Below are 21,366 nucleotides of genomic sequence, written 5' to 3' on the forward strand. Positions count from 1 at the left end.
AAATATTTTAGCAGGAAATGCAATTCTGACAGCACACTCACACAAGCACATTTTAAAACATGACATCACGCAATACCGAGTGCAAGCAAGAGCTGCACAAGTACATCAAGATGAGAAGCAGCAACAGGTGCAGGAAAGATGTTTAATTTTCTCTCCCTGATGTGACGACATTTATACACAGATGTCAACCACTGCCACGCCAACAACTACAAGAAACCAGAAAACAAATGACATGTAAGTCTAAAAAGTAATGACAAGTTTCAAAATCCAGCAGAAATTAATGTTGGTTACATTTCAGTGGGCAAAAATATTATTTTATTTAAGCCCATATTCATTCATATTCTATCTGGACTCTTCGCTGTGTAAACGCAGCTCCCTGGTATCACTTAGGGTCTGCAGTAAGTCAGGCAAGAGTCCTCGCTTAATTTGGAATATTACTCAACCCATATTTGGGATATTAAGATTTGTTACTACATGGACATGTAGAATACAATGAATATACTATGCCAACACAGGGTAGAATCATATAAAAGGTCAGGTATTTCTAGACTGGTGTACTGCCGGGGTCCAACCCCAGGGGGTCCAGGGGTCCCCAAAGGTGTGGACGGAGTCTGCGAAGAAGGAATGACACGGAGGCAGCGTTCAGTTGATCAGCAGCCTAGCCAGGATCTCTAGCCAAGTTCTGTTCAGGATCTCCAGCGAAGTTCTGGTTCGGATCTCCAGCCAGGTTCTGTGTCCATGTTCTCTTGCTAGGTTCTCCAGGTTCTCCAGCCAGGTTCTGTAGCCATGTTCCCTCGCTAGGTTCTCCAGCCAGGTTCTGTCCAGGTTCTCCAGCCAGGTTCTGTAGCCATGTTCCCTCGCTAGGTTCTCCAGCCAGGTTCTGTCCAGGTTCTCCAGCCAGGTTCAGTCACCAGGTTCTAGTCAGGTTCTCTTGCCAATTTCTGTAGTCAGGTTCAGTCCAGGATCTTTTGCCATGTTCTCTCGCTAGGTTCTGTCTCTAGGTTCTGAGGCCAGTTTCTGTCCAGGATCTTTTGCCATGTTCTCTCCAGCGAAGTTCTTCTGTCTCTAGAGAATGTTCTGTGTAGGTTCTCTGCCTAGGTTCTGTCTCTCTTCGTTCTGTCTTCTTACATCTGTATTTATACCAGTTGATTCCAATCCTATCAATCTCTATTTCAAAGGTTAGGGCGTTTCTTATCTCCATTCCAGGGAGTAAAGATTATGTAGCTTAAGCATGATTGTTTGTAGTTAAAGTGATTAATTACCCGCCTGGCACTTAGTTGAGGGGTTTTATTCCCTCCCTAACTTCAGGGGAAAATCCCTACCTGGGGAAACAACCTTTCTCAGAGACCTTGGTTAAAACACATAGTGCCAAGAAGGTGAGCAAACATATTAAGAACAGTATGCCATATATGCCAGGTCCCTTGAAACAGCAAGCATGGACCGGCTCCCGGCAGTTTACTTAATGTCAAGCTATGAAAACTATAGAAACTAAAAAAGGCGTTAAATGCACTTGTTCACATTAATATTTTGATTTAAGTGGCATTTAAATTTGGGACACTTACGCACAGTCAGAACAATCACAGCAATGAGTCCTCCATCTGAGAAAAAATAAAGCCAGTTTGAAGGTAATTGAGCACACGTGGGTCTCCACATAGTTGACACAATATAATTTGATCGGATCATCTATAAACTACAGCAAAGAAAAGTTTATCAGTCTAGTTTAGTGTGACTGCTAGTGCATCCAGCTCATTTTGATCACAGAGCCTTCTCATATGATTCCAGGCTTAGGGTCCAACTTCTGAAACTCTTAATAGGGACCTCACTTGTCATTGTTTTGTGCTGTAGTAACCCCACAAGGTTATAAAAATTGGAATTATTATAAGTTGGGAAAAATTATTATAAAAATTACAATTTCCTACATTAGAGGAAAATCATCATAAGAATGTATTTTCTCGTTCTAGTTGCCTTAGTTCAGTATTCAGCCCATCATTCTTATGATTTTGTTAGAAATTTCATTTACATTGTTCTCCAAAAGTGAGTCTGTGGAATAAGCCGTGAATGAAGTTCTATTAAATCATTACTTAAACCGACTTTGCAGGCTTCACCAACTACACAGCATCTTAAAAATCCGTCCTCATTCACCTCCACCCCCAAGTTAAGACACAATCTTAATTAGCAAGAACACTATAAGAATACAAATGAAGCACCAGGGCACATAGATAAATTATGCATGGAAACTTGCACATCCACTGTTGGCTATCCAGAGAGCAATAAGTAATACTACAAGAGCTTACATCTTAAAATGCTATTCAGTATTACATCTGCTTCTGCACTGTCATTATTTTTCCTAAATTCTTCTAGGTCAAAGCATAGAATGTCTTGTTTACCTCTGCTCTCTTTATTTCATTAAAAAAAATCAAGTGTTTAGTAAATTTAAAAGTATTTGGATTTACTGACACAATGACCTTTTGACAACAGTGTTCATAGAGAAAGCTTAAGGGGCCTAAAGTGCATTGTATAAAAAGACTAACCTTACAGAACCAGTCTAATGTAAAGAGAAGTAATACATATTTCTCCTCATTTATTCAACAAAAATCTTAATATTTTATGTAACTGCCTCAACCATACTTTATCCTTTCTTTTAACATATATTGTGTGAACTACATGAGCCTAAATAAAGTGAGATACACCAGCCTGTTCTAGAAGAAAACTAACCCAAATTACAGTTCATTAAGGCATGTGTATACAAGGTATGAATAGAAAGAAAATTTATTTACAAATTGCCATTACAAAATAGCACTATCACATGGAAAGCAAGTTAGGTTTTATACATTTCAACCTACAAATAAACACAGCGACTGAGAAAGTTCCCTCACCTACTATTTGAACTGGAGGAACCTCTTAAAAACCGTATTATCTGCATGTGTCTACACATACTACTGCTTGCATTTGTCATGGTATCTGCACATAAAGCTAAATACAAATGTCAATTATCGCATGACCCGTTGTTTCTTCTCTAACTGCAGATAATTGAAATATGATATTTCCATGGAGAACTCATTGGTCTCAGAATGGAGGGTTATTTATAACCAAAACAGTACCTAAGTCATCAGCTCTATTTCTTGATTCATCAGGGACTTTGTACCTTACTAAAAGAAAAAAAGAAATAAATTTTAAAAAGAAGTAAAAAATAGTAAAGCTTACAGATGCCTAAAACCATAGGTTTGGATAGTTTGTCTTTTCACAAAATCTCATATCATTTACTTTGGTGATATAAATAATGTTAATGTCTCCATTTAAAGTATTATAAAAAGTTACAGCCCTAGCTGGTTTGGTTCAGTGGATAGAGTGTCGGCCTGGAGACTGAAGGGTCCTGGGTTTGATTCTGGTCAAGGGCACATGACCAGGTTGCAGGCTGAATCCCCAGTAGGGAGCATGCAGGAGGCAGCCAATCAATGCTTCTCTCTCATCAATGATGTTTCTAAATCTTTCTCCCTCCCCCTTTCTCTCTGAAATCAATAAAAATACATGTTTTAAAAAGTATAAATTTATAGTCATCACCATTCTTCTTCCTTTCCAGGACCATTTCCTGTAACAATATTCTGTGGTCCAAATTGCAAATTTATCAGTAGTGTATCCTCAATATTAGCTTATGGATTCAATGTGATTCTACTTACATTTAAAAGATACCGGAGAGCTTAATAAATGATTTAGAGGTTATTGTGTAATGCTGAGAAATTTCAACATAATGAGGCCCATTTATGAAATACTCATAGGTAACATCATGGCGAAAGACTGAATGTTTTCTCCATAGATCAGGAACAAGAGAGGATGACCATGTTTGACATTTCTATTTAACATAATATCAAAAATTATAATCTGCCCTAACCGGTTTGGCTCAGTGGATAGAGCGTCGGCCTGTGGACTCAAGGGTCCCAGGTTCGATTCTGATCAAGGGCATGTACCTTGGTTGCGGGCACATCACCAGTAGGGAGTGTGCAAAAGGCAGCTGATGGATGTTTCTCTCATCGATGTTTCTAACTTCTCTATTCCTCTCCCTTCCTCTCTGTAAAAAATCAATAAAATATATATTTTTTTAAAAAAGTTATAATCTGTGCAATTCAACAATAAAAGAAAGCATCCAACTTGGGAAGGCAGAAATAAAATCATCTCTGTCCTAGGTGACATGTTTATTTAAGTAGAAAACTGTAGAAATTGCTCACTTACACATGCATACAAACTCACCTGCTGGAGCTGATAAATAAATATGGCAAAGTTGCAGTCTATGAAATCAACAAGTAAACATCAGTTGCATTTGTATATACTAACAATGAGCAAACCAAAAAGGAAATGAAGAAAACAATTATATTTACAATAGCATCAATAAAAGTAAAACAGCCGAAACCGGTTTGGCTCAGTGGATAGAGTGTCAGCCTGCGGACTGAAGGGTCCCAGGTTCGATTCTGGTCAAGGGCATGTACCTGGGTTGTGGGCATATCCCCAGTAGGAGATGTGCAGGAGGCAGCTGATCGATGTTTCTCTCTCATCGATGTTTCTAACTCTCTATCTCTCTCCCTTCCTCTCTGTAAAAAATCAATAAAATATATTTAAAAATAAATAAATAAATAAATAAATAAATAAATAAATATAAATAAATAAATAAATAAATAAATGTAAAACACTGTGCTGACTGGTGGCTCAGTTGGAGTGTAGTGTCATACACCAAAAGGACAGGGCTCTTTCCTGGTCACAGCACATAATGTAGGTTTCGGGTTTCGGGTACATGTCTGTCTGTCTGTCTGTCTCTCTCTCTCTCTCTCTTTTTCTCTCTTCCTCTCTATCTCCAACCCCTTCCCATCTCTTTCAAATCAATAAGCAGACCCTTGGTTGAGGATGAAAAAGAAATAAAATACTTAAAAAGAAACTTAACCATAGAGGTGAAAGGCTCTTACACTGGAAACTACAAAACATTGCTGATAGAAAAAGATGATATATATAAATGAAAAGACATGCTACATTCGTGCATTGGAAGACACGATATGGTTAAGATGTTGATATTACACAAAGCAACCTACAGATTACATGCAATCCCCATCACCATCTTGATTATGCTTTTTGTGGAAATAGAAAAATTCAACATATAATTCAGATGGAACCTCAAGGGACTAGGGATAGCCACGATAATATTGAAATGGAAGAACAAAGCTGAGAGAACTCCCATTTTCTGAGTTTATAACTTACTCAAAAGCTACAATAATCAAAACACAGTGGTACAGGCATAAATACAGACAGACCAATGCAATAGAATACAGAGCCCACAAATAAACCTGTGCATATATGGTCAAATGGCTGTATGGAAGGGTGCTACAAACACTTATGTGGGAAGGGCAATCTTTTCAACAAAAGGTTCTTTGAAAACTGAATATCTACATACAAAAGAATGAAGTTGGATCCTTATCTTACATCATATACAAAAATGAACTCAAAGTGGATCAAAGAGCTAAAACTATAAAACTCATAGAAAAAAACACAGAGGACAAGTTTCATGATGTTGGATCTGACTATGACTTTTTGGGGGTGTCACCAAGAGCAAGGACAAGAACAGCAACAAAATAATAGATAAATGGATGGATTTAGCAAAATTAAAAACTTTTCTCAAAGGTCATTATACATAGCATGAAAAGGCAACCCATAGAATAGGAGGCAACATCTGCAAATAATACACCTGAGAAGGGATTAACATTCAAAACACTTAATGAACTCCTACATTTAGTGTCAGAAGGAAACCCCAAATGAAAGTGTGCAAAGAACTTGCAGAAACATTTCCCCAGATGAGATACACAAAACACCAATAAGCACATGAAAATATGATATAGAAGTTATGCTTACACAACCATATGAATATACTTAATGCCACTGAAATGTACACTTAAAATAGTTAAAATGGTAAAAATAAAATATAATAAAAGTTCATGTACAAAAATTAGCATAGAGAGTGGCTTAAACATTTCTGAAAAGGAAGTGTTCTGCCAGATATTAAAACATAACAGTTTTAGTTTGACAGAAAACATCCCCTACTTGGTAAAAATAAATGGACTTACTAGTACAATTCTAGAAAGAACAGAGAGTCCCAAACAAGAGGAACCCATGGAGGCCCACACCAAGATACACAATGATTAAAATGCCAAAGGTTAAAGACAAAGAAGGAATCTGAAAAGCAGCAAGAGAAAAGCGTTTAGTTACCTACAAGGGAGAATACATATGACTGTCACCTGATTTCACAACAGAAACTTTGCAGGCCAGAAGGGCATGGCAAGAAATATTCTAAGTGATGAAAAGCAAGGTCTACAACCAAGATTACTCTATCCAGCAAAGCTATCATTTAGAATTGAAGGTCAGAAAAAAATGCGGCCCAGAGAAAAAAAAAAGTAATGGAATTCATCATTACCAAACCAATATTACATGAAATGTTGAAGGATATTTTAGAAGAAGGAGAATATCAAGAACAACAACAACAAGAACAACAACAAGAAGAAACATAATACATATCTATCAACAATTGAAACTAAAAATCAATGAAATGAACTAGAAATCTAAAAAAAAAAAGCTCATGAATAAAACAGAACAGAGGTATCAAAACATGGAACAAACCCAGGAATCTCACAGGGAAGTGGGGAGGTGGCAGGAAGAGCTTAACCAAAGAATTTATATGCATACAAATGCCCGGTAAACAGATTTGTGCACCAGTGGTGTCCCTCTGCCTGGCCTGTAGGGATTTGACCAAAACCAGCTCTCGGACATCCCCCGAGGGGTACTGGATTGCAAGAAGGTGGTTCTCATGTAACACACCCCAGAATCAGGCTCCCTCCTCTCTGGTTCCAGGTGTGTCACCTGAGAACTGCAGCTACCAGTCACCACTGCTTGGCAGCTCTTGCATAGAGCATCTGCCCCCTGGTGGTCAGTGCACATCATAGCTACTGGTCGGAGTGTCTGTCCCCTACTGGTCATTGGGCGTCATAGCTACTGGCTGATCGGCCAGGTCATTTAGGCTTTTATATATATAGAATATGCATTAGCTATGGACACAAAAAATAGGGTGGTGAAAACCTAAGGTGAGGTGAAAACTGGGTGGATGGGGGCAATGGAGGCAAGAAAGGGGGATATTTGTAATGCTCTCAATAATAAAGATTTAAAAAGGAATGAAAAACTTTCTTAAAGTCAGTATGTTTTTTGATGCTCTTGAGCCAAAAAATTTTAATTCATGTGTATACATAGTAATTAATAATGCATAAACAGCAATGCCAAGAACATGTGGGGTGAAGAGTGGGAAACTCTACAAGTAGAACTATTTTTTATTATTCGACACATAAATAATTAGATTAGAAACTATTTAACAGGGAGAACAAACACATATGTATTTTTTTTTACGTGTTGGCCAAAGTATCTAAAAGTTGGTAAATCACCCTAGCTGGTTTTGGTCAGTGTTTAGAGCATCGACCTGCGGACTGAAGGGTCCCAAGTTGCATTCCAGTCAAGGGCACATGCCCGTGTTGAGGCTTGATCCCCAATAATGGGCATGCAGGAAGCAGTCACTAAATGATCCTATCTTATCTTTGATGTTTTTATCTCTCTTTCCCCTCTCCCTTCCTTTCTGAAATCAATAAAAATAAGATAAAAGTTGGTAAATCTTGCCCTAACAGGTTTGGCTCAGTGGATAGAGCGTCGGCCTGGGGACTGAAGGGTCCCAGGTTCGATTCTGGTCAAGGGCATGTACCTTGGTTGCGGGCACATCCTCAGTATGCAGGAGGCAGCTGATCGATGTTTCTCTCTCATCGATGTTTCAAACTCTGTATACCTCTCCCTTCCTCTCTGTAAAAAATCAATAAAATATAATATATATTTTTTAAAAGTTGGTAAATCTTTCCACACTATTTACAAATGAGAGGGAAAGAAATGCAAATGTTATTACCTTTACACTGAGGAGGCCCAGGACTCCATTTGCCAAGCCCAGTACAAACAAGCGTGCTCTCTCCGACAAGTGTATAATTCTCTGTTTCAGTGGAAGGATTACAGGTATAAATAACTGTTTCATTATAATAAAATTTATCCTTGTCGCTATTGGTGTAGTCTCCATTTAGTATATCTTCAGGTGCCTGACAAAAAATCCCTTAAACAGAGAAAAAAGAGGACAGGAAAAGCAAAAGAAAAAGTAAAAGATTCAGATAGCATTAGTAATGTCATGTGAACTGTATTCAATAAGTTCATTATCATGTTATTTTTACAATCCAGTTGCAAATCTAATGTTCATTTGAAACTTAGTTTCTATGAGAAAAATGTATTATCCTAATTCAAATCATAAATAAAAAAATAAAATTTTAGAATAAAACCCAATTTTCTTAAATACCCATAGAAGATACCTGTATGAAACACTTGTATTTATCTGTAATACCGTGCTAAATTTTCCCAATCATAAGAGACACTGACAATTTAATGAGAAAATAAACTTATGACTTAGGAAAACTCAGTGCTAGTTGAGAAATGCTACATCCATTCCTGAATCTCAGGTATGCCATGATTTTGTCTTTTCTCACTGTCACCCTTAGAGTGGACAGTGACATTTTCCAATGGCCTGAGACTGTCTGATGAGCCCCAGGATGAATGTGGAGCTCTTCTTTAAGCCAGATACTGAAGAGATTAGGAAAACATAAAGCAATGACACCCTTCCCACTGTTTTGGAAATGTTTGATTTTAGGACAAAAATATGCTGCGTTTGTTAACATATATTGAGCTTATTGTTCTTAAAAATGAATTTTAAATAATTATTTAAAATCTCTGCTTTAATCCCAATGTAAAGAAGATCAGTAGCACTAACTCACCTGCAGAAAAGCTGTGTGGTGTCTTTGCTACTTGTAAAGCATACAGGATTCCCAGGCCAAAATTTTGAGAACTGCTGCTTTAAATTCTAAAGAGAGAATGTACTTACTTTCACAAGCTGGTGCAAAATCACTCCATGACATATAAGGTCCATTGCTTTCACATTTTCGAATTTTTGTTCCAACTAAGTAATAACTAAATGAGAAAAGATAACGTGATTGTTTTCTATACCACTTAACAGGAACACATAATAATGATGAAGTGTTTATATGGTTGTTTTTCAGTATTACACTAGCTTCAGGGAGAAGTTTCTGAAGTGACAGGTATTGAATGTGTTAACTGAATCTGCAATTTAATGAAATGGAGAGATTCTTCACATTGGCCTAGAGCAAGTGTCTAAATGAACCTGTCATGCCCTAGCTTAGTGGTCGGCAAACTCATTAGTCAACAGAGCCAAATATCAACAGTACAACGATTGAATTTTTTTTTGAGAGCCAAATTTTTTAAATTCAAACTATATAGGTAGGTACATTCAACTTTAAATTCACGGTTGTCATCTTCCGTTTCTCTTTGCTTCTTGTTTGTAGCCATCTCAAACAGGGCACCTAAAAAAATGTTTCATTTTATAATAATAGAGCCACCAACACAAAAGAATTACAATTCTTAAATTGATGACAAAAATACCTGTAGGATTTGCAGCTGGTTGGAAAAATAAAGGTCACTTTATGCTTCCAGTAGGTACTTTTGTCACCTGCTTGCCATTTGCGGACACGACTAGCACTAACCACTGCACTGAGACGGCTGACTGACTGGCTAACTCAACTTGTGCATAAATCGCGCGCGCCTCCCCGGCCTGTGCTGCGTCTCCCGTCGCCCGACCAATGGACACCCCCCACTTCTTCTAACTCCACTTCTTCAAAATAGACTGGCCCAGGCCAAAAAACGACTTCTGTGCATGGGCCATGAAGTTTCAATCGCACTGTATGTGCATGCCTGCAGGTGATATTTTGTGGAAGAGCCACACTCAAGGAGCCAAAGAGCCGCATGTGGCTTGCAAGCCGCGGTTTGACGACCACTGCCCTAGCTGGTTTTGCTCAGTGGATAGGGCATCAGCCTGTGGACTAAAGGGTCCTGGGTTCCATTCCAGTTAAGGACACCTGCCCAGGTTGCAGGCACAATTCCCATTGAGGTCAGCCAGGAGGCAGCTGATCATTGATTCTTTCTCATCAGTGATGTTTCTATCTCTCTCTCCCTCTCCCTTCCACTGTGAAAACAATAAAAATATATTTTAAAAATAATAAACAAACAAACGTATCTTGCCTGACAATCTGGTGATTGCTAGCTCTGGCAGGCATAGCACAGTCACATCTATGACCTTGCTCATGCCATTCTGCTCTGTCAGGACAACTACTGAGCAGAGAGATCTGGCCCAAGAGCTGACCTGACTGCATCTGAGTCCCAGCTCCAATACTGACTCGCTTGTTGAGCTAGGAAGAGACCCTTTAATGTTTCCCTTTCTTAAGTTCCTCCGCTGTGCAAAAGTATATAGGTTGTGGGGTTGCTTTAAGTAGTAGGTGAATTGGCATCTGGAACAGAGTGAGTGCTAGGCAAGGTTTTGATGTTATGAATACTCTTCAGATTAGAGTATCTTCCTAGATAGAGCTCAGGGAGACCCCTCCACGATGAAATCTCTGATGACTGTAATTCACAGAACTCTCTCCTCCTTCTGGACTCTCCTTAAAATGATCATGAATAAGTCTATTTCTGTGGTCCTTGGACACACCTCTCTCTCTCTCTCTCTCTCTCTCTCTCTCTCTCTCTCTCTATATATATATATATATATATATATATATATATATATATATATATATCTTGATTCTCAATGAAGCTAAACTTCTTTGAGAATAACCTATGTCAGCCATTTTTAACCTGTTTCATTTCATGGCACACATAACATAATTACTAAAATTCTGAGGCCCACCTAAATATATATAATGTTGTCCATCTGGCAAGAAAACGGTATAATTTTGATTTATTCACATGGGATGGCTATTACTGCATTGGCAGTAGCTATTTTTTCATTTGAAAATCTCAGAGAAAAGAGATCAGTGTCCCAAGTAAATCGTCATGTATTGTATGTTTTAAAAATTCTTATGGCACACTAGTTGAAAATCTCTGGTCTATGTGCTAACCTTTTGGTACTCCACAAGGTGCCTAGCAGGCTCTCTCTCTCGAACTATTGATTGAATATTCTCACTTGATCAAGTTAAAATATAGTAAGTAAAACTGCCTGGGAGAAACCAAGATGGTGGTATAGGTAAACACCTGAAATTGCTGCCTCGACGAACCACTTCAAAAATACAACTAAAAGACAAAACGGACATCATCCAGAACCACAGGAAGGCTGGCTGAGTGGAAATTCTACAACTAGAAGAGAAAAGCACACTGAGACTCAAGAGGATGCGTGGAAGTAAAGTGCAGAGGTACGGAGGCGCATGTGGATAGGGCAAGCAACTGAGAATGCAGTAGTCTTTTTCAATTGAGAGGGAGTCTCAAGCTCCTGACTGCTCTGAACTCCAGTGCTAGGCAAGTCTCTGGGGACCCAGACTCATAAGGGAAGAAACTGGACTGTCTGGCATCAAGCGGAACTCGAGGGCGACTTTCTCTCAGAGGTGCTTGCAGCGATTACCACAGGACACTGAGACCCAGGGCCTCTTAGGGGAGGGCTGAGGATCAGCCATAGCTGTTTGCTCCGCCCTGTTGATTCCCTGCGACCCCGCCCCATCCAACCTGTGCACAGAGGTTTTGCATATGAATGACCAGGCCCTTTGCAATCTAAAATTACCTAACAAACTACAGCTGGGTCAGAGAGACCCAGAACATCCAAAAGAAGGCTCAAGACCCCACAGCAGCTTGCATTGCTTCACAGCTGGGCCTCATCTAGGCACCTCCAAACCCCAAACAAAGAAGAGGAATCTGCAGATCTCTCTGTAGCTTTTACTTCGTAGCCTCAGGCAAAGGCTAAATTAGCACCTCCTTAGAGATCCATGTGCCAGTGTACCCAGTGGTCAGAGTGGGACCATCCAGATTACAACTCCTCAGATCCATAAGGGACACACTCAGGGGGCAGACTCAGTGAGCACCAAAGCCCCACTGAAGCAAGTCTTGCCCCAGAAGGGTGTCTCCAGCACAGAAGTTCTTCCATAATAGACACAGCTGATTCTCACAGCCAATTGGCCTGGAGGTCAATTCCTTCCAGTGATACCAACTACAATCAAGGCTTAACTACAACAAGACTGTGCACACAGCCCACAGAGTGGTGCAGCAAGAGTGTCCACTTCTGGTAATTGGGGAGGCTGAGCTACTGGGCCCTATAGGACACCTAGCACAGAAAGCCACCCTATCAACAAAGGGAAGCAGCCAAAATGCGGAGACAAAGAAACAGGTCACAAATGACAGAAATGGAGAAAAGCAAACTTCTGGATATAGAGGTCAAAACCATGGTTAAACAGTTTTTCAAGAATTTTCTAGAAACCACCGATAAATTTTGTGAGAGCCACAATAAATCTAGTGAGACCCTCCAGAATATGAAAAAGGACCAACTAGAAATTAAGCATACACTGACTGAAATAAAGAATATTATACAGAGATCCAACAGAAGACTAGAGGATTGCAAGAATCAAGTCAAAGATTTGAAGTACAAAGAAGCAAAAAACCCAACCGGAAAAGCAAAATGAAAAGAGAATCCAAAAATATGAAGATAGTGTAAGGAACCTCTGGGACAACTTCAAACGTACCAACATCCGAATTATGAGGATGCCAGAAGAAGAGAGAGAGCAAGATATTGAAAACTATTTGAAGAAATAATGACAGAAAACTTCCCCTACCTGCTGAAAGAAATAGACTTACAAGTTCAGGAAGCACAGAGAACCCCAAACAAAAGGAATCCATAGAGGACCACACCAAAACACATCATAATTAAAATTCCAAGAGCAAAAGACAAAGAGAGAATCTTAAAAGCAGCAAGAGAAAAACAGTTAGTTACCTACAAGGGAGTACCCATACAGCTGTCAGCTGATTTCTCAACAGAAACTATGCAGGCCAGATGGGAGTGACAAAGAAATATTCAAAGTGATGAATAGCAAGAACCTACAACCAAGACTACTTTACCCAGCAAAGCTATTCATAATTGAAGGTCAGATAAAGAGCTTCACAGATAAGAAAATGCTAAAGGAGTTCATCACCACCAAACCAGTATTATATGAAATGCTGAAAGGTATTCTTTAAGAAGAGGAAGAAGAAGAAAAGGGTAAAGATAAAAATTATGAACAACAATTACATATCTATGAACAAGTGAATCTAAAAAGCAAGTGAATAAAAAATCTGATGAACAGAATAAACTGGTGAATATAATAGAATTGGGGCATAGAAAGGGAGTGGACTGACAATTCCTGAGGAAAAGAGGTTTGGGGGGCGCAGGAAGAGAATAGGACACCTATGGATGAGGACAGTGGGGTGGGGAGGTGTAAGAGAATAGGGTGGGATGGGAACCATATGGAGGGGAGCTATGGGGGAAAAAGAGGAACAACTATAATAACCTGAAAAATGAAGATTTAATTTAAAAAAACAACAACCAACAACGGCCTGTACATGCCTCCAGCTGACTTTTCCTCCAAGGCTAATTCATTGACTTATATTATAATGTATTTGGAGAGAATCCTGGAATGATGGCAGGGTAGGAAGCACCAAAAATATTTCTTCTCAAATAGACAACCATTTCACTGCTAGGGTTTGCCTGATGTCATTGTTTTGAACTCTGATATCTGTTGAAGGCTTGCACTTTCCAGGAAATCCTTGGAAAGGTACAATGCAGGAATATTGGTCAATTTCAGCTGTTAGCACAGTGGCAGTTACCCATCCCACTCCCACAGCAGGCAGCTGTGTATGTGTCCTTCAGGCAGCTTATAGGCAATCTAAGGGACCCAGGGTGTGCAGAAAAGCCTTGTCCTTGGGGATCTGTGCTCTCATAATTGACTGTTGTTGATGTTCACAGAGAGGCAGACAGAGGCTGGCAGCCATGTTGTCACACCTCCCCCAAAGTTGCAAGACCCATCCTTCCAGAAGATTCACAGATCCAGAGATCATCGCTCCATCCTTCATTTTTTTTATTTTATATATTTTATTGATTTTTTACAGAGAGGAAGGGAGAGAGACAGAGGGCCAGAAACATCGATGAGAGAGAAACATCGATCAGCTGCCTCCCGCACATCCCCCACCGGGGATATGCCCGCAACCCAGGTACACGCCCCTGACCGGAACCGAACCCGGGACCCCTCAGTCCGCAGGCTGACGCTCCATCCACTGAGCCAAACCGGTCTCGGCTCCATCCTTCATTTTTTACTTTTTCCCTTTCAGGAACAGACAATAAAAACTGTGAATTTAAATAACAACTGCAAATATGGGGACTGAAAGAGTGAATCAAGATACAGGGCTCTACTTTAGTAGGGGCTAATAAAAGAAAGCTCATTCTGCTAGCCTAAGCCTTGCACGAACATGCTCCCCTTAAGGGGTTATTTTACAGAAATTCCTAAAGACCATAACCCATGCACAGCCCCCCGAGAAAGCACGTCTGGTGCCAGGAGATGGACAAAGGGCAAGGTCGTGAAACTATTCGGGGGTACGGTCCTGATACCTGGGTCAAGCCGAAGCCCCATCCACAGCTCTCCCTAGCGCATAAAATGCCTGCTTCTTCCCCAATTCACGGATGACTGTTTCTCGAGTCAGACCACCTGCACCCAGGTGCCTGGAATAAATATTATTTAGATTACACTGAGCCCCGAACCCGTTCCTGGTGACCCCGGCCCAACCCCGAACCTTTCAGGGACAAGTACAGGGAATGCGCATGCCCAGAAGAAGGCTCAGTTTACATGACAGGCTGATCCTCAGCACAGAGACACACTTCAACAATCAAAACAATAACATAAAACAATAATCCCTAGGAAGTGGTGAGAATTTGATATTTAGAGTTACCTCATTATTACATCCAAACATCCAGTTTAATAAAAAACTATAAAGCCTATAAAGTAATAGGAAAGTATGGCCCATTCAATGGAAAAACTTAAACCAACAAAAATTATTCCTGAAAAAGCTGTGAGGGGACACCTACTAGAGCAGTGGTCGGCAAACTCATTAGTCCACAGAGCCAAATATCAACAGTACAACGATTGAAATTTCTTTTGAGAGTCAAATTTTTTAAACTTAAACTATATAGGTAGGTACATGGTTATTAGCTTAATTAGGGTACTCCTAAGGCTTAGGAAGACCCACACTCAAGGGGCCAAAGAGCCCCATGTGACTCTCGAGCCGCAGTTTGCCGAACACTGTCAAGACTTGGAAATAGTCAGTGAAGCTCCATGTCCATCTTTCGCAGGCCCTCTTGGGACAGATCTGCAGTTTCCAGTTCCATAGTCCCCTTTCCCTTCCTGAGGCAGCTGATGGCAGTTGCAGAGATGCGGGAATTTGTGAGCACCCTGATGGGCAAGACCATCCCTCTCCAGGTTGAGCCCAGTGATACCACTGAGAATGTCAAAGCCAAAATCCAAGAAAAGGAGTCTAAATAGTCAGCAGAGATTTCAACAGGAATTTGGGGGCCAGAAGACATTGAATAACAGACACAAATAAAAAGCTTAGCCAACAATCCTCTCTACAGTAGAACTGTGCTGCAGAATTGAGGGAAATATTAAGACTTTCCCAGATATTAAAGTTAAGAGACTTTGTTACCACCATAACTCAGCTACATAAAAAGATCAAGGCTGTTCTAAAGTTCACTAGAGAGTAAATAATATTACCTAGACCAGTGGTCGGCAAATCACAGCTCATGAGCCCCATGTGGCTCTTTGGCCCCTTGAGTGTGGCTCTTCCACAGAATACCAGGTGCGGGCGTGCACATACAGTGCGATTGAAACTTTGTGACCCATTTGCAGAAGTCAGTTTTCGGCCTGGGTGAGTCTATTTTGAAGAAGTGGCGTTAGAAGAAGTGGGGGATGTCGGTCGTTCGGCGACTGGAGATGAGGTTCAAGCGGGCCGCGGGATACGCAGCACATGGGAGGTGACAAATATCAACAGTACTTAAACTATATAGGTAGGTTCATAACAATGTACCTACCTATAGAGTTTAAGTTTAAAAAATTTGGCTCTCAAAATAAATTTCAGTCGTTGTACTGTTGATATATGGCCCTGTTGACTAATGAGTTTGCCGACCACTGACCTAGACAGTCAGTCCTAATGCCGGGAGTCTCGCCCATTAGCCAAGTAGGTATAGGGAGACATTCTTATACTAAAGCACACTAAAAACTACAAATATGAAGGGACAGGACACAAGTGTGCCAAAAGGTGGCAAGATAATTGGATAGAAAATAAAGCCTCCCCTCCCTAACTATGTAAGAACTGCAGGCCTGAGCAAGAATGGGGGGGGAGGGGGTTGATGGTGTTTGATCTGGGAGTTCCTGGTCTCAGGGCACTTGAATAAAACCTCTTTCCTTTTCCATCAGCACCTGCCTCACCAGTTTGACATTCGTTGAAGCAGGCAGCCGAACCCATGTTTTTTGGTTACAGTAAGTCATACTATATGGATCAACATCTCACTGTGGGTATATACATGGGCAATTATTAAATCTAGTCTTATTGTAACAGTGGGTTGTAAATGCATGTTAATCTTCTATGTAAATTTAGAAACAAAGCATACAATGAAAACAAATAGTGTAGAATCCAGGATTTCAATTATTATTGTAGATGGTAGTGTGAGACTAACAATGCAAAGGGATGAGGATAGAACTGATAAGCATTCATTACTGTAATTTATTGAATTTAAGTTGGCATAAATTCAAATTGTAGTGTTATAACTCTAGTATGTTAAGTGTAATCCACATGGGAAATAGAGACAAAATCACCATAGAATACGAACTAGAGGAAATGAGAAAGGTATTCCAACACTTTACTAGAAAAATCAACTAGCAAACAAAAGTAGGAATGTGCGAAAAGGAAGAGGGTGGGGGGAGAACGCTTTAAGAAAACAAATAGCTCCCTCCTTGTCAGGAGTTACTTTAAACTTAAATGGATTACATTCTACAACCAAAAGGCAGAATGGCTAAAAACAAAACACTCCACTCTAAACTGTCTACAGGAGACTCACTTGAGATTCAAAAAGTCCAATAAGTTCAAAAAGAAAGAATGGAAAAAGATCTTCCACGCAAATGGTAACCAAAAGAAGGTGGAGATGCTAATTCAGGCAAAATAGAATTTGAATCAGAAAAGGTTGTAAGAGACAAGACGCACATTATATTTTAATGTTTCACATACCGCAAGAAGATATCCTATATAATAAAATATGCAAATTGTCCCCTGGACTGGGAGTTCGATGGGAGTTTGACCACTTGCTATGATGTGTGTTGACCACCAGGGGGGGGAGCATGGAACATGGCAGGTGTCAGTGATGCCGTGCTGCTAGCAGGCAGCAGTGGAGGCCCAGCCGGCCCTAATGGGCACCCAGGAGAGCAGGACCGCGGAGGGATGGTGGAGCAGATGAGTGGGTGGTGCCAGCAAAGGTGGGTGTGAGCAGGGCCCAATCACCCCACAAATTGCCCTGCAGATGGCAAACAGCGATGAAGATCAGGGGCAGGGCTGCCTCAAGGCTTCCAGGCACTGAGGAAGCTGGGCGGGGGCCCCATGACTCAGGTGGAGGGGGGCTCATAGGACTCCGGGGCCCAGATGCTGCCCAGGGTCCAGAGGTCAGCTGGGACCTACTTCCACGCCAGGCTCTCACACTTCAAATGCTGGCCAGGCCTAGGGACTGCACCTGTGCATTTATTTCTGCACCAGGCCTCTAGTAATAATGATAAACATTAGTGCACCAAATAACACACCTTCAAAATACATGAAGCAAAAGCTGACACAACTGTAGAGAGAAATACACATTTCTAAGCAACAGGCATTTCTCCAGTAATAGTTGGAGGCTTCAATATCCCACTCACAATAATGGATAGTACAACAGACTGAAGATAAGTAAGGAAATAGAGGACTTCAACAACACAATCAACTAGATCTCACAGACATAGAGCACCATAGAACAGAATATACATTCTCTTCAAATGCACATGGGACATCTTCCACGATAGACCATATGATGAGCCACAAATTAATATTAACCAATCAATAGGTTTTAATAAGATAGATATGATACAAAGTATCTTCTCTGACCACAAGGGCATAAAGTTGTGAAACAAAACCCTTCACAGCCAGATTTTCTTTAGGAATGGGTTTACTGACTAGCCATACTGTCACCAGCAAAAAGAACCAGGTCTGGGGCATGCAGTCTAAACCAGCAGCAACAGGGAGATGAAGGCAAGCATTTCCTCCATCCTGGTTTAATGGGGTTCTTTTACAGCCTTGAGTAGAAATATATGTTATTTTGAAGGAATTCACATTGTCTATAGATAAGGGGGCAGAAGAAGGGAAAGTGGGCTAGTTCTGGGATAGGTGCATAGTCTGTAGGAAGAAGTGTTTGCTGCTTTTGGACAGTTTGCTGGACAGTCTGAAACGTTCCTGTGGAAACAGGATGCGGTGAAATCTGGTGGTCAGCTGGCCCTTATTGAAAAACAGCTACACTACTAGCTCTTACATTAACACGAATCTAAAGTACCTCCGGAAGTTCATTCAAAGTTTCAACACACATTTCATTAGTTTCTGCCTTTGGCTTTGGTTAAGTGATGAACTCCCTGTCTCTCTTCCCCCCCCTCCTTCCTATTGTAATTTAATTTAGGACCATGTCACCATCATTACTACATTTTTAACAACCCTGATAGGCTTATTGATCCTTATCATCTGATACAATTTTGCTCTCCTTCAAGTTAAATGTCTTTCTATTCATTGCACAACTTTTCAGAATCCATAAAAAACCGAAGGGTTGATTGGCTGTAAGTACAACTTGTTCCGTCGAAAGCAAGATAAAATCAACAGTATGGAAAAGCTTAAGAAGAGAACCAAGCCCAAACTAGAACCCGCAATGTTTACCTTATTCCTCCAAGGAGCAACTTACTTACCCCTCATCACAATCATAATGAACTTGTGAACCATACGTGGTAGTTCCATTATCATAGATTACTTTGGTCTTAAAGGGTTCCAATGGCTTTTCACATGACCCTACTAAAAGAAAAATTTCAAATGTGTTGTTTTATACCAATATCAAAATAGATTTGAATCAAAATAAAAATTCTACACTGTGCTATTAAACTAATGGAAATACTTTCTTATTTATTGTTATTGCATTTCTTGGGGTGACGTTGGTTAGTAAGCTTATATAGGTTTCAAGTGTACACATCTATGACACATGATCTGTACATTTTATTTGGGTGTGTGCCCACCACCCAAAGTCAAGTCATCTTCCACATATACTTTGTCCCCTTTCCTCATTACTATCCCTGCTACCACACACCCTTCCATCTGGTAACCACCAAACTGTTGTCTGTGTCTATGAGTTCCAGTTTTACGTACATCTGGTCCTTAACTTATTTTCACTGACTTATTTCACTTAACATAATATTCTCAAGCTCCATCCATGTTGTCGCTAATGGCCAAACTTAACCCATTGTACACCTTAAGTGTCTGTAGACGCACGTTGCGGACCTTCCCCCCATGCCACATGCATAAAAAAAAATGATTTCCCTATGTGGTAGCCCTGACCAACTTTAAAATCATTTTTCATGAGAATTTTCAGCTAAAAATATTCAAGAACACCCGAATTGTGAGTCATATATTTATTTTATACTATTCAATGCAAATTGATATTTTTAAATTAAATTCAAAATATCATGGTATGTGGGGATGGTTTTCCTTTTGGATGCTTGTAGTTAACTGGTTAGATTCACATTTACCCAGAGAATGAATGGCCAAATTAAAAATTTCCTGCAGATCTTCAAAGCCTGAAAAAAATATCTTCCTACCTAAAGTCTATATCCCCTGAGAAAACCATCATGGCAATAGTAAAATATGCAGTCTAAAATGTATGAAAATCTTTAGAGCAATAAAAATGAAAATTTTGTGTACTTACTTACACAAGCCTCCTCGAGAACAGGTTTCCATGAGCCGTCATCCTGACAAAACGTTCTCATAGGTTTTGGAGGATCAGTACGCTTATATCCTTCGTTACACTCATAATCTAACAGATGATTAGGTTTAACAGTGCCTCCAGTATAAGAATCGGGTCTCATACTATTGTAATATGGTGGTGTACCACAGTCACCTGGGCATGAGAGAATAAGAACATGAAATTAAAGTATTTTCTTTTCCACCAGCCACAGATTATGGCCTGGCAGCAGGCAGGTTGTACAGAATAAATGGAAGGCCCTTGGTAAGATGTTAAGTGACTGTGCCAGGCTTTTGACAGATGATGAGCTGTTTCTGCTTTAAATAACATTCTGTAAGCTTTGATTTCTTTGAGATTAACCTGAATATCCTTTCAACAGTAAATTGAAGAGAGAGCACCAATGTTTTTGGTTTAAAATTTATTTATAGGTATGTGCCCTTCCCGTTTATTCTGAGTTTATTCCACACTCACCTCCCCCCTGAGAAGACTTCTATAGTATAGCGCCCTCCATTAGAGTACTCTTCCACAGTTTGAAATGCTAGAAGAGCACCAAACCAGAAATGGAACTAGCAACATTCCCCTCATTCCTCTAAGGAGCACCTTAGCCCTCATTACAAACATGGTGAGAATGTGAACCCATCGGTAGTTCCATTAACGTGGGCTACTTTGCCACTTAGGGCTTCTGCTGGCTGTAGACATGGCTTTTCTACAAGATGATGGTGACTTGTCACTTCAGGCTCAGTCTCCTTTCAGGAGGCACGTTCCTAGAGGTCAGGGATCATATGCCTTCTTTTCCTACTACACTCTGTGCCCCCTGCGTGCTCAAGACATGCTATGGTAAGTGCTGACTCTTAAATAAGCACCAGGGATTTCATAGGTCAAAATAAAGGTGGGATAAACTATTTTAAAATGTAAGACTTCATGTCATATGTTCCATATCAGTGAACTGAGCATTTTATAAGTGAATAGATGTCAATTAAATGTCAAAATTTATAACTATAAAATTAAATATAATTTATTCTTCCATCACTGATCAATGGATCATGCTTGGCTGCAGAAGTTCTCTGAGGTAGCTGTTTACACTGTGTTACTATATTGCTATGCTGTTAGAATTTTTCGTTTCTGGATTTCTTGGTAGATTTTTTTCTTCCTAGAATAGTATCATTTCTACTTTAGCCATTACCCTTCCTTTTAATTATCTGTGGGATTGAAAATCTAACAGATCTGTTAGAATTAGTATGTGAAATCATGTGGTGGAGACACATCAAGTAAAGTCCTGAAGGGCTAAAAGCATACAGAGGTCCCTCCTATAAGATTAAGAATCTAAGAAAGGAGCTAGATCTATGCTGATC

General features: G+C 40.1%; 1 protein-coding gene across 1 annotated transcript in view; it reads right to left on the reverse strand.

Moving 5' to 3' along the window:
- LOC308534729 (complement receptor type 1-like) overlaps nucleotides 1-21,366 on the reverse strand; it is a gene marked incomplete at both ends in the record, with an annotated part of 184,633 nt that overhangs the window by 96,836 nt on the left and 66,431 nt on the right. Inside the window, 4 exons of the mRNA XM_081113291.1 lie at nucleotides 7,970-8,167; nucleotides 8,984-9,069; nucleotides 18,972-19,071; nucleotides 19,979-20,170. Coding sequence (XP_080969417.1) covers nucleotides 7,970-8,167; nucleotides 8,984-9,069; nucleotides 18,972-19,071; nucleotides 19,979-20,170 — 576 coding nt within the window. The remainder of the gene's footprint in view (nucleotides 1-7,969; nucleotides 8,168-8,983; nucleotides 9,070-18,971; nucleotides 19,072-19,978; nucleotides 20,171-21,366) is intronic.

Source organism: Myotis nattereri (genome assembly GCF_964212035.1).
Source record: "Myotis nattereri genome assembly, chromosome: 18".
In the NCBI taxonomy this organism is placed as follows: Eukaryota; Metazoa; Chordata; class Mammalia; order Chiroptera; family Vespertilionidae; genus Myotis; species Myotis nattereri.